At 39.1% G+C, this 12,415-nt stretch overlaps 1 protein-coding gene across 2 annotated transcripts in view; it reads right to left on the bottom strand.

Annotated features, from left to right (window-relative positions):
* fsip1 (fibrous sheath interacting protein 1) overlaps positions 1–12,415 on the bottom strand; it is a 31,175-nt gene that overhangs the window by 10,445 nt on the left and 8,315 nt on the right. Inside the window, exon 9 of one of the 2 annotated variants that reach the window (XM_067613929.1) lies at positions 89–244. In XM_067613929.1, coding sequence (XP_067470030.1) covers positions 89–244 — 156 coding nt within the window. Of the gene's footprint in view, positions 1–88; positions 245–9,621; positions 12,290–12,415 lie in introns of those variants that run through there. The other variant, XM_067613930.1, reaches the window with a different exon arrangement.

Here is a 12,415-nt window from a genome sequence, read left to right as displayed (position 1 = left end):
CTTTAATGCACAGCACAGTACTTATGCGAATGTGAGCATGTGTTTTGTTGTGTGAGTGTGTGAACGAACATGGCTGCTTTGAACTCACAGTCATCTCTTGGCCCTGGCCCAGCATCTCCAGCTGCTGTTGGATCTCTTGGAGCCGCCTCTCCTGCCCTCTCCTCTCCTTTATATCCTGCAGGACCTTCTCTCCTGGCTGCGGGTCCCCATCACACTTCCAGCCAATAACCTCGGAGCCACGGCCCTGATACACAACAGACACGACTGTTTCTCACAGGGAGCAAACAACTCAGCTCACATGTGGACATACTTGGGCACTCACAGCTCATGGCTGCCACTCGTAAACATTTAGATAGGGATCAAAACCATATAACAGTTAATCACAGTGAATTCAAGTGAAACTTTTCCATTCCTTCAAGACTCTTGTGTTACAGTCCTTGTGTTACAGTATGCTCATATCTGTTAAAATGTCATGATTAGGGTACATCTTAAAGATGAATAGCTTGATGCAGAGACTAATATACTCCAATCGCTCTCTCTTGCTTAGCACAGAGTAATGTGGCATTCATGTGCTGTCGGAATAATCTGAAATTATTATAATTATTTTGGTACACGACTTGCCAAAAGTTGACGTCATATACACAGGAGCATTTGATGGCAACAACTTACTAATTCACGTATTGCATATCAATTTTTTGCTCACATGTGATTTGTGATATGGTATTAGGTTGTACTTGTTAGTTGCTGTACACTTAGAGTGACCTAGATTAGTTAGAAAAGTTATTAATTAGCATTAACCCTGATAACAAGTCAGGTAAAGCAATATTTTAGTGGTTTTAGGGAATGTACTGGTGCAGCAACAAGTCTGGGACAAAATACAACACATCTTCTTTGTAGCATCCATGTTGTTTCCACTTTACGACTTAAAAGCTTGTGAACACACACAAGTCGGAAGAACAACTTCCCAACTTGGGAATTGGGACCATCCAAGGAGCATGTGAATGCACCATAAAATCAGATACTCATATAAGAATTGAGAAAGCCCAAATACCTCAGCTACAGCTAGGATCCACAAGGGGTCAAACATAAATCACAAATTTATGGTGTCCACGTGCACTGGGTTGACACAATGAAGTTGCATCCAAGGCAAACTTTGAAAATGGGTCAGGAGGAAATGGGAGAGTCATGCCTGGAGGACCGGCTGATAAGTGAGAGGCTTGTCTTTCTGACCACAGGATGGATCTTTTTCATTGGGGCTTGGATACAGAAAGAGAACAATCTAGAGTGAAGTCATACAGATCCAAATGACACATCTTTAGATGTAAGGTTAATCACAAATAATTAAACAGGTCTTAAGTTTAGTACCTCGTTGATACGCTACGTTAAAGGAATAGCTTCTGCAGATGTAGCGTGATGAACAGTGGGTGTAGAAAGGCTAGCATCGTTGTGTCAACTCTCAAAGGATGTGTCAAACTCTTTCCTCACCCCACCCACAGCTTATGTCTTTACAGGCTTGGGTGGAAAATACATGGCACAAAGAACAACACAGTAAAGACTGACCAATGAGTGACCTGTGGTAGGGTCATGTTCTGACCTCTAAAAATACACAACTACTCTATAAAAATCTATAAAAGCTTTTTAAAAAAAATAGTTGGGTCTGAGAGGATGTTGCCAACCACAGGGCTGTTTGTGAGTGTCAGTTCAGTGCCATGTGGTTGAAATCTCCATCTCCCTCGGTTAGTCTGGATGGCAGGCAGGCGAATGTATGATATAATAATGTTGAAATTGATGGATATTTCATAAAACGTTGACATCTCAATAGGGACTTTCATACAGCAAAATGGTAGGTTACTAGAGACAATGAGAACCAACAGAAATTATGAACTTGAACATTGAGTTACTAAATCTATTATGACATATTTATGATAGGATGTAATCTCAGTTAAATCCAGGGAAGGAGAGAAGTTCAGCTGAGTTGAGAGTATTTTGACAAGAGCAAACCTTTTGCGAAATAGACATGCCTACTAGACTAACAACATTTACACAGATTTTAATAGGCTAAATTATACCGATGTGGCTTGACTAAATTTAAAGAGAAATATTCAACACTTTACAAAAACAAGAACATCCTAGATTTTTCCTAAGTGTGTGTGGCCTTACCTACCAGTGCCCTCTGTCTCCCTAAGGGAAATAATGACAGCTTCTATCTGAAGCCTCTTTTAAGTGGTCGTTACTAGAGCCCTTCAGTTAAGACTCACTCACCCAGACTACAAAAGCCAGGACCACGCCGGGATCAGACTCCTGTCATGAACCAGAGTGAGAAACACAGCATTCCAACCAGGAAAAATAAAAATTAAAGTCTAGCTTTACCACCATCCTCACACCACTAAATGCATGTTTCTAAAAAGGCCCAAATCTATGGGAGAAACAGTTTATTTAATTTGGAAACAACCGCTGCCCTACTTTTCAAGATCTATAGACTCTAAACTTCTAAATTGCCTGCAAGGCTTAGCGTTGATAAAACTATCACTGACCAAATTCAGATGAATTTGGCATGTATGTTACATATTTTCTTAATAAACCAATTTTCCCTGGCTAAATTAACACCCTATAAATTCTGATGAGTGTACGTAAATGGCAAGTCCACAGTCTCTTAGAATAAACCTTACTAATCTGACCCTAATTACAGCAAAGACAGATGGTCCAAAAATTACACATCATCTTTCCTGGCTTTATCCTCCTCTTCATCTATGTCGTAGACTTGGATCTTCTCTTTCACAGGAACAAGTTTGGTTACAATAATGGAAAATCAAGCTAATTTGAGTGGTTTACATAGTTTGTTACATACGTAACGACTATTAGGCTAAGTCAGGTGATACCTGGGTTTCAGTTACACACCCCTAAAGTCCCAGGAAAATTTTCTTAGTCCCATTGAAACCAGTACTGAGACATATTGCTAATGTACAGTGTTTATGGGGCGCAAACCACTCCTCTCTTACACTGCAACTGAGTTTCATTTTTATAATTAACCTTCAATATGCCAATAATAAATTCAACAAACACAATAAACAAGATTGTATTCTATATGCCAATATATCAAAACAAGACTGACTGTGTAGAACACAGAGCGAATTTTAGACGTAGTGTGATTACGCACCAATTCAATGCAAAGACGAAAATGTCTTAACTTGAGGGAAAAATTTGTACGTATCTCAGGGCTTTATGGATGTGCTTCATAAATGTACAGAGAGAAGGGGAAAAAGGAGAAAGACTGGAGGGAAATAACAGAAAGAGCTCCCCAGATAGCAAAATTACTGTGGCCCAGATCCAGCCCACACCCGACACTTTCGGCACTTTCATGCAGCCCACATACCGCATGGAATGACGGCACTTGGGCAGTCTGCTCCTGTTTCCCAGATCTGGGCCACAAGCAAGCTGTATGTCAACCAAGAACAAACCAGATAAACCAGAACTGGCCCACATCCAGAATACACATACCTGAGAGCACCACATCTTTACCAAAAAAGGCCCACATTTGATTTGGGATATTTGGGCCATATTAGCTACATGTGGGCCATTTCAGGCTCACATCCATTTTGTCCAGGCAAGAAGGCCAGCAGTGCCGCATCATTGCCCGAAGTGGCCCACTTCCATATGCTATCTGGGTCTGAGTTCAGTCAGAGGCTGAACTGAACACAAACACACAGACACACTCCCATAGACACGGTTGGTAAGTCTGTATTCATAGTAGTAGTAGTTGTTGTGAAAGAAAATTGAATAGTAGGTCATCATTTTATAAATCTTTTGTATATATGTTACAACTGTTTCTCAAACTAAGGAGTCAATGTTTGTTATCAACTGAATGTGATGTAATGTCACGTCATTTTAGGGGACACATGTTGGTGAAGAAATCCTACTCCTAGGCTAGTTGAACTCTTGAACCTGTTTCTATCTGAGGGTTGCTTGCTGACCTCTGGGGTTAGCTAGAGATATCTTTGTCTTAAGCCTACTGTTTTAGAGACCATACTTGTTTGTAAGAAGGTGTAACGGTTTGTGGAAGTGTCCATTTAGGGACCAGACTGTTTTTAGCTTTGCTTCTGGAGAGGTATAAAGCTGTCTAGTTTGAGTTCACAATCTTTAGAGAAAGGGCTGGCTTTAGGGAAAGGGCCAGCTGAACAACATGCTTTCTCTCCAAAAATACAAGATGATTGTATTTTTGTTTGTGTTTGGACATTTGTATAATTGTTACTGATGATGTGATGGATTGTACAGTGTTTACAACTGCTTCAACAAGTAACAATGTTTAATGCTTTCTTTATGTCTCCATGTGCCTTCTTTCTCGAGAGAAAATTTGTACTGGACAAATTAAAAACTTGACCAAGTGATGGCACTAGATGAAAACTCTTTACAATTAATCCTGAGGTGAACATGAAATGTCAGCGCCAAATTTCATGGCAATCCAGTCAATAGTCAGGGGCTTCACTGTCTGGGAACTCATGAATATCTGTACAAAACATAGTGCCAATTCATCTGGTAGACATTGAGATATTTCACTGGATACCTTCGACTTGCTGGCTTGCTAAAGGAAAAGTCAGGAGATTATCAATGATTTCATGGCAATCCATCCAATAGTTGAAATAATAGTTGACATGAAATGTCAAGATGAAACACGTTTTATATCGTTAACTCATAATATGTGACAAGTGACGATTGAAAACTGTATGAGATCATAAGTATTAAATTGAGAAAGGGTTCATTTCTGTTTCATAAAAGACTGACTGGCCTATGTGTATTCTTTGCGATACTTTGCTCACAATTTTTCTAAATATATAATTGATTAAGCAGTAATTATAAATGAGTGAAACAAGTTTAGATGTGTTTCCAAGGCACTGGCAAAAATAAACAGTAAATTAGTCTTTGCTTTCGTGCCAGTTCAATTGTAGTAATGATTCACTTCTTGGAGAGGACTAACAGAATAATGATTCTTGACCTTAAACTCCAGAGATTGTTCTATTACATTACAGTATTTGTGCTTCTTCTCTTTGAATGTGTGGTAGTGTTAACTCAATATGAGGTTAAACTGAGTGACTTCCAAACAGAGCAGGGGAGAGAGACCTGTGTTCAGCTTATCTGAACATCAGCAAATTAAGGTAATTGGCTCTCCTCTGAGTAGCCACTTGACATGCTGTTGAAGATCTCCAATAATCACATCACCTAGCTGGGTCACAAGACTGCTGGGAGGCCACAAAGATCTGGACTTTGTTTTCTTCAAGTGTGAAACACATGTCAAACAAAATTAGCTTTTTTTTATGTCAGTCTATTGATCAAATATCAAACGAAAGCCTTGGAATTTGATGTTGCATTAGCGTCATAAGTTGATATAAAGTGCAGCATTGTAGCTGCATTGAGTATTACACTGACTGCCAAGTGCACGTTGAATGCAAAGTGGATGTTATTAAAAGAGAGAAAGGGGCCATTCATGCATATGACAGCTGCTGAGAAGCTGTCCTTGGCTTACCTTATGGTTGAGGTTTTGCTTTCCCATAACATGAAAAAAAAAACTTAACTACTTGCCAATTGCCATGAGCAAAAAAACACTGTCAGTATAGTATTTGTATGACTTTTAGAACTCTAATCAAGCATGTATTTCACATTCATTAAGCACTTATTGATATCCTGTGATCAATTTTATTATTTCAAATAGAAGCAATACATTCCATCCTGAAGTTGTCATGGTGTTTCAGTGTGAAACAGCTGCAGGGGTTGATGGATGCTTCAACTGTCATCCAAAGTGATGAAATAAGATAAATAATGGGGATTATTTTATGCCAAACATTTCATTTCAAATTAATTCAAAACAAATTTTGGATGCCTAACACTCAGCAATACAGAATGTGCTATATAATGATGTTCCCCATTAAGGAATGTAAAAATTGTATCACGTCAATCATATTAGTTTTGTTAGACAGTGGAGGGAGCCATTGAGATTAGTAGCCCAGAGCTTCTTCTGCGCTCAAATGTGGGTCGCGTCTGCGGTGCACATCGCCAAATATAACAGCTGGATCCTCTCATGCAGACACAATATCAGATACAGATAGAAAAACAAGACACATGATTAGGTCACCCTCACGCTTCAGTGTTCCCTTGCATCCTGCTGCGATATGTATATCTCTACAGGGCAACAACAGAGTGTGATGGCCCACTGTTTGCGTCAGCCTCCTTCTGGCATTAGGTGTTTAGGACTGTCCGAAGCTAGACCAATAACCAGAAGGAGAGCTTGATGAACTTGTTAACACACTCAAAACATGCATAACACCGCCAGCATGTTCTGAGGCAGCAAATCCAGGGAAGTGTCAACAGTAAAATCATAAAAGCTACTGTACCGTTCAAACAAAACTAATTTGTAAAACATGTGGTCTTTTCAACACAGTTTTAAACTAGCTAAAACCAAAAATCAGTGGAGACGCTACACATCATAGAGAATTATGGGTAATTTTTAAGAGTTACACAAATCCAACCAAGGGGAACACTCATTGAGTGTTTCCTCAAAAAGCACTGATGTGATGTGGATGCTAGACAACATTGCGAGCATGTTTTGGTATGCAGTGGCCACAAAATGGCTCATTGGCCTTGACTTTGGGTCCACTTTATTAAAAATGTCTGTTGGTTGCATTGAGTCACTCATTAAAAAACAGACTACACAAATAATGAAAACAGCATGTATTTGTTATACACTGAGGTTTCAGTGTTTTAGGTGATCTAATGCAATCCAATAACAATTCGTTTCTTTTTAAAGCTTGAAGTGTATTGTTTCACATCTATATTGTGGACATCTCTGAGGTTGTAGTTAGTGGTTCAGTATAATGCAACATCATCCCAGCCTCTGACAGTATCAACAAACACTGAACATTATATGCTTTACAGAAAAAACAGGGCTGTTGCATTAGATCCTAGAGGTGCACTTGATAATGCCTGTAGTGTCTGATATATTGATAGATTTCTTGGTCATAAACAGCATGATGATTTACAATCAAGCAATTCATATTCTGGACAGGAAATCAATAAGATCACACCACTGCCATGTTCTTAGGAAATTAAATATTTTAAGTTTTGATAATTTTGTGAAATTTGCTAACCTTAAATTCATCTATAAATGCCTAAATAACCAGGCTCCTCTCAGGGTTTCAGTAGCATGAGGTGCGTCTGCTGGGTATTGTAAGGTGCCCTTTCGTAAATTCTCACAGGCTGCTTTTTCTGTTCAGGGGGATCAACATGTGGAACCCTTTACCCACAGAGCTCAAAATGGATTATGACTGGGAACATTTTAAACTCAAATTGAAACAGTTTTTAAAGAGGGATCAGTCATGTAGTCATGAGTGATCTGGTGCTTGTTGTTTTCTGAAACTTATATGGTATGTTTGTCAGTTGTTTGTGTTTTGCACTGCTTTGTATGTACTTTGTTGTTGAGTTTTGTGTTATAATGTGTGCATATGTATTGTTGAGTTATGTGTTCTGTGCTTAAATGTATGTATATATATTGTTGAGTCTTGTGCAATTTCATATGTATTTTACTGTTGAGTTTTATGTGTTTTAAAAGCCCATAGGGACGAGCATTGCAAAAGCGTAGGCTATAAATGCTGTGGTATGTGGCATAAGTTCATAATATATACTTGTCCCTATATAAATAAACATCAAATAAAAAATACTTCTCTAGAAATTGATTTCTTCTAACTGGAAAATATATCCCCCTGTGTTTGCAGACAATACATCTTGTTAATGGCCTCTGGCTGCACATTGCAAACGGACAATGCTGTTGTGATGAAAGGGAGCCAGCCTTGCTGACTCACCCATAGATGGCTGCTGTTGTACTCTCCCTCTGTTTCTCTGCATATCTGTAGTAGAAGCTCTGACTATGCCACGTGGACCCAGGCTACCTGCCAAGGCCTGTCCACATGCCTTGCCACGAGCACTCCGTGTGAGAGCTCTGGAGTAAGCTGTTCGGAAGCTACGTCTGAGAGTCTTGACTTCTCTTTTTCTTTTTTCTTTGTTTTTTGCCCAGCCGTGACCTGTAGTCATCTGCTAGGTTCTGAGGAAAAGGTGCTGTAACACAGCTGTGTGCCGTATACCTACCTGCATGCTGACTCTTGTGTAAGGAAAGGCAATGCAACAAATGTTTTTAATCCTGCAACACTTGCCTTTTAAGAAACGGTCTAACTCTTAACACAATAATCCCTTCCTCTCCCTCCTTCTCTGTGAAGTTAGACTGTGGATCTATCTAAAACTGCTCCATAAGAGAAAATGTCAGGTTTGAATAACATTGTTTTATAAATGCCCCAAATACGATATTTGTTTGTATCCAAGTTGTCTTTTGCCTCTCCAGACATTATGTTTTTATTTAGTTTTTCTGGATCCCTAATAGATGATTTGGTGATTGCTGAACATTCCTTAAGTATTAGAGGATTCACTTGTGGGTCATCTGGACTTTTATACTTGCTTTTTCAGAACTGAGGGTGGTCTGGAGCAATCTCTGTCTCACTGATCGAAACCTCCTGATGCATCCTTCAGTCAAAAAAACATGTTGAATGTGATATTGCATCAAAATGTCCACATCACCTGCACTTTCTCAACATGTTGTTAAAAGAATAACCCATAGAGCAATCAATCAAAGGTCTGAAAAACGTTGGTTTTATCTGTTTGAATTTTTTACTGTTCAGGTTGTGAAAGACAACCTTGCACATGAGATCCATCTAAACTGTTGTAAATACTTCACAGTCTATGGCTTTTACTGTGCTTAAGAGACTTATAGGATCATCTCCACCCATCATCATTGTGCAAAGAGAAGGTAACCTTAATGTTTGCCAAATAATGAGACGGACAAAATGTATTCGAACAAAGAGCTTAAGAAGCAGACCATGTTAAATATTTATCAAAAGCATCTGGAGAGAAAAAACTTCCAAGCATCTTTTTGCACTTCTTGTCCCCCAGTGACACGTGCTGTGTATTGTCAAGCACAATAGGCCTATCTGACCTACATTTCAGCTGTGCAACAGTCTTGTACAATGAGGTGGTACTTTCAAATAAAATGTGGGACTGTGAGCATTCGACATTCAACATTTAGGAAAATGCGCTTATTCGTTTTCTTGCCGAGAGTCAGATGAAAAGGTCGCTACAACTCTCGTATCTATGAAGCGAGTGCCAGCAGCTGTCTAGCTTACCTTAGTACAGAAACTGGAAACAGGGGAAAACAGAAACATGACGCTTTTACCATTTTACACATCAGTTTTTGAATGGATTAAAAAAATGAGATATAATGTGTTAATTAGTGAGCTTTATAGGTGCTGGGAGACAGATTTTATTACATTTGCACAGAGCCAGTTAGGCTAGCAGCTTTATGCTGAGCTAACTGACTGTTCTCATCTAACTCTCGAAATGAACGCTAATAAGCATATTTCCCAAAACTATTCTTTTAAGTGAGCTCAGCCATTTATTCAGACATAGCAACTGTAGTGGCATTGTTAATATTCTAAAATACTTTACCTTATTTAATTTTGGTCACAGAGACAGAAGATTAGCGAATATTTTAAGTTTCCTTTATTGTTAGATTTTTGACTGATTAATCCAGTACCATAATGAATGGAACCGCCAATTGTTAAATCTCAACCATGACAGGGAAAAACCTCTCCAAACCACTTAACACAACTGCTGCTGCGGATAACACCAGTGGGAGAGGCGTTTATAAGAAGACAATAAACTGCGTCTCATGGGAATTATAGGGCGGGGAAGGGTGTGGAGTCTATTCTTCTTGGCTAAGTTAACCTTGTGAAAAACTCCAAGCATGCCACATGACAACCTGACATCTTAATTCTCACCCTGCCGCTGTCCAGCCATCAAAGGAATATCAAAGCCAAAGATGCTGCAATATTAGACTTTTCATATAATCATGAATACAAAGGTGAAAAATATTATTTTAAAAATTATTTTTCAAGCTAAGATAGTATAAATGACACATTCATTCACTGATAAGTTGATCAGCAGTGTAAAAAGTGCTGAATGCTGGTTGCTGACCAAAACATGGTCATATCCCTGTTCTGGAGTGGATTAACATATTTTCAATTTTTCAGTAGGGACATGAACATCATATTCCAGAGAGGACAGGTTCTTCCGTAGCACAGAGGATAATTTATATTTGTTATCATCCTGCTGTCTTAGCTATTGGAGAGAAACATATTGTTCTGTTAAAAACTAAATTTACCTTTTAAAACTTTTTATACTAGCTGTGATTTATTTTGAACCCAAGGAACACAATACATGATGAAATCTGGTGAAAGCTTTAAAATACTTGAACATGTGAAAACTGTTTGTGGACTTTGAGCTGAGGTCAGCCGGTACAATCTATTTTGACCTCTAATACAGCTCACGTTTGGTGATATAAAATAAAAACAAGCCTACATTTAAGATGGATATAATATGACTGAACCTTTTCCACAATTGCTAAATTATATGACCGGACCAAATAAGAAATTTGCAGACTATCTGCTGACCACAGTGTGTTGGTCAAAAGGGCGTTTTCTGCCCAAAACTCTGCTCTCACACTTAACATTTGCTGTAGTTAAAATCATGGGTGCTCATCAGCAACCACACAATGTGACTGAGTGACCTCATAGTCTTACATCAAAATATAGCCAACCAATACACAACGGAAACATAGCTGGAGTTACTATGCAATCACAGAAGAAGTTGAAGCCCTGCTGATTACCGGAGGGATCAGATGCAATCAAATACAGTGAGACAGTGACTGAAAACCATAATTTGTCATTGTAACCACACATTCAAAAACCCACATTTGAAAGAATGACATATGTAATTCTGATCTGTGAAACACACACACACACACACACACACATACACACACACACACACACACACCCATGTCACAAAACACCCAACACCAGCTCATTCTCATGACACAATCTCCTTTTTCTGGCTTCAAACTGTGGGTGGTGCAGGCATTACCACACAGTGGTACAGTAGGAGGAGTGTACTATACATTAATCCCTTGTGCCAACAGATGTTTTTAATGACAGAAAGGCTTTTTCAGCTGAAGCCTTAAAAAAGGGAGTAAAAAATGAAGAATGCAAAAGGAGCAATGCTGTCATTAACACAATATTAACAGTGTCCAAGGAAAACACTGTACAAAGTTGTGTTTCAATTCCACTCAATCCAGATAATTCAAGTATGGTTTGTTCCTACCTGACCCTTTTCCGGTCATCAAAAATCATAGAGCCAGAGGCAAAGAAAACAAGCCTTTTTCTCATCAGTACTTTCACTATGACTCACCGTGGGGCTATGTGATGGGTGACACTGTGTTTCCACAAATACTGACCCCATTGTTTGTGCCTTATCATTCAGTCGGTACAATATAATATCCACCTGCCACTGCATTGCCATATATGTAGAGATGGAAAAACCTGAAAGACAAACAGTGCCCTGATGTGTGTTTTATCGCTACAGATGCAAATCTAAAACCCAGAATCCACAGACGACCACCTCAATCCCAGTACGCCCTTTTACATCTCATAAAATTGTATATCTACAAGTAGCTGATTGGCTAAAATATATGGGCACTGGTTTTCTTATCCAGTTTACAGTAGCCTTCATATGTAGTAAGCCGTTCTGCATGTGTTAATATCTCCAAATGAAAGGGAAAGCCTTGTTCTTTTTCTGGATCAGGCTCTCCTCAACCTTCACCAGTCCTGTAATTACGTTCTGATGGGGGGCTGACTCTCTACTGTGGCAGTATCCGAGATGGTGCCAGGCCTCACATGCTGTATTCACCGTCACAGGCCCAAGCGAAGGACTTGCTTTCCCAGACAGGCTACTACTAAGGTGACTGCACTGGAATGCCTCACTTTTCCCTCAGAATATCAATCACAACTTATTGGGAAAGGATGTTGCCAAGATCTGAAGTCACATTTTCAAGACCTGACTGATCCTTTATGAGCGAGTGCTCACTAGGGAGAGGAGAATAACTCCTTCTTTCATGTAATGTAAAAGGTGATTGATGATTGATCTGACATTGCCAGAGAACAGGAGACAACAGCAAACATGAAAATCTAAGATTAAATATCTCAGGGAGAAACAGTTTCAGTGGTGTTGAAACAGAGATAATAAAGTGTGATGCTCTCCTCTGTGTTCATTAGAGACTGCCTTGGAATGAGCAGCCAAACAATCAGGTTCCTAAATTCCTGTCCAAATGGTTTCAGTTAGGAACTCTGACTGGTGCAAACTTCTGCAAAGAAAGGTAACCAAAAAACAAAAGCATATTTACTTTTATGACCACCTTTAGGATTTATGGCCACTGATGTGGAATGAAAGACTGGCTCTGAAAGAGATTTATTGCTGGTGCAGTGTACCT

This window comes from Thunnus thynnus, chromosome 16 (genome assembly GCF_963924715.1).
Source record: "Thunnus thynnus chromosome 16, fThuThy2.1, whole genome shotgun sequence".
Classification (NCBI taxonomy): Eukaryota; Metazoa; Chordata; class Actinopteri; order Scombriformes; family Scombridae; genus Thunnus; species Thunnus thynnus.
Note: the sequence above shows the minus strand (reverse complement) of the source record. Positions and strands in the feature narration are given on the sequence as shown.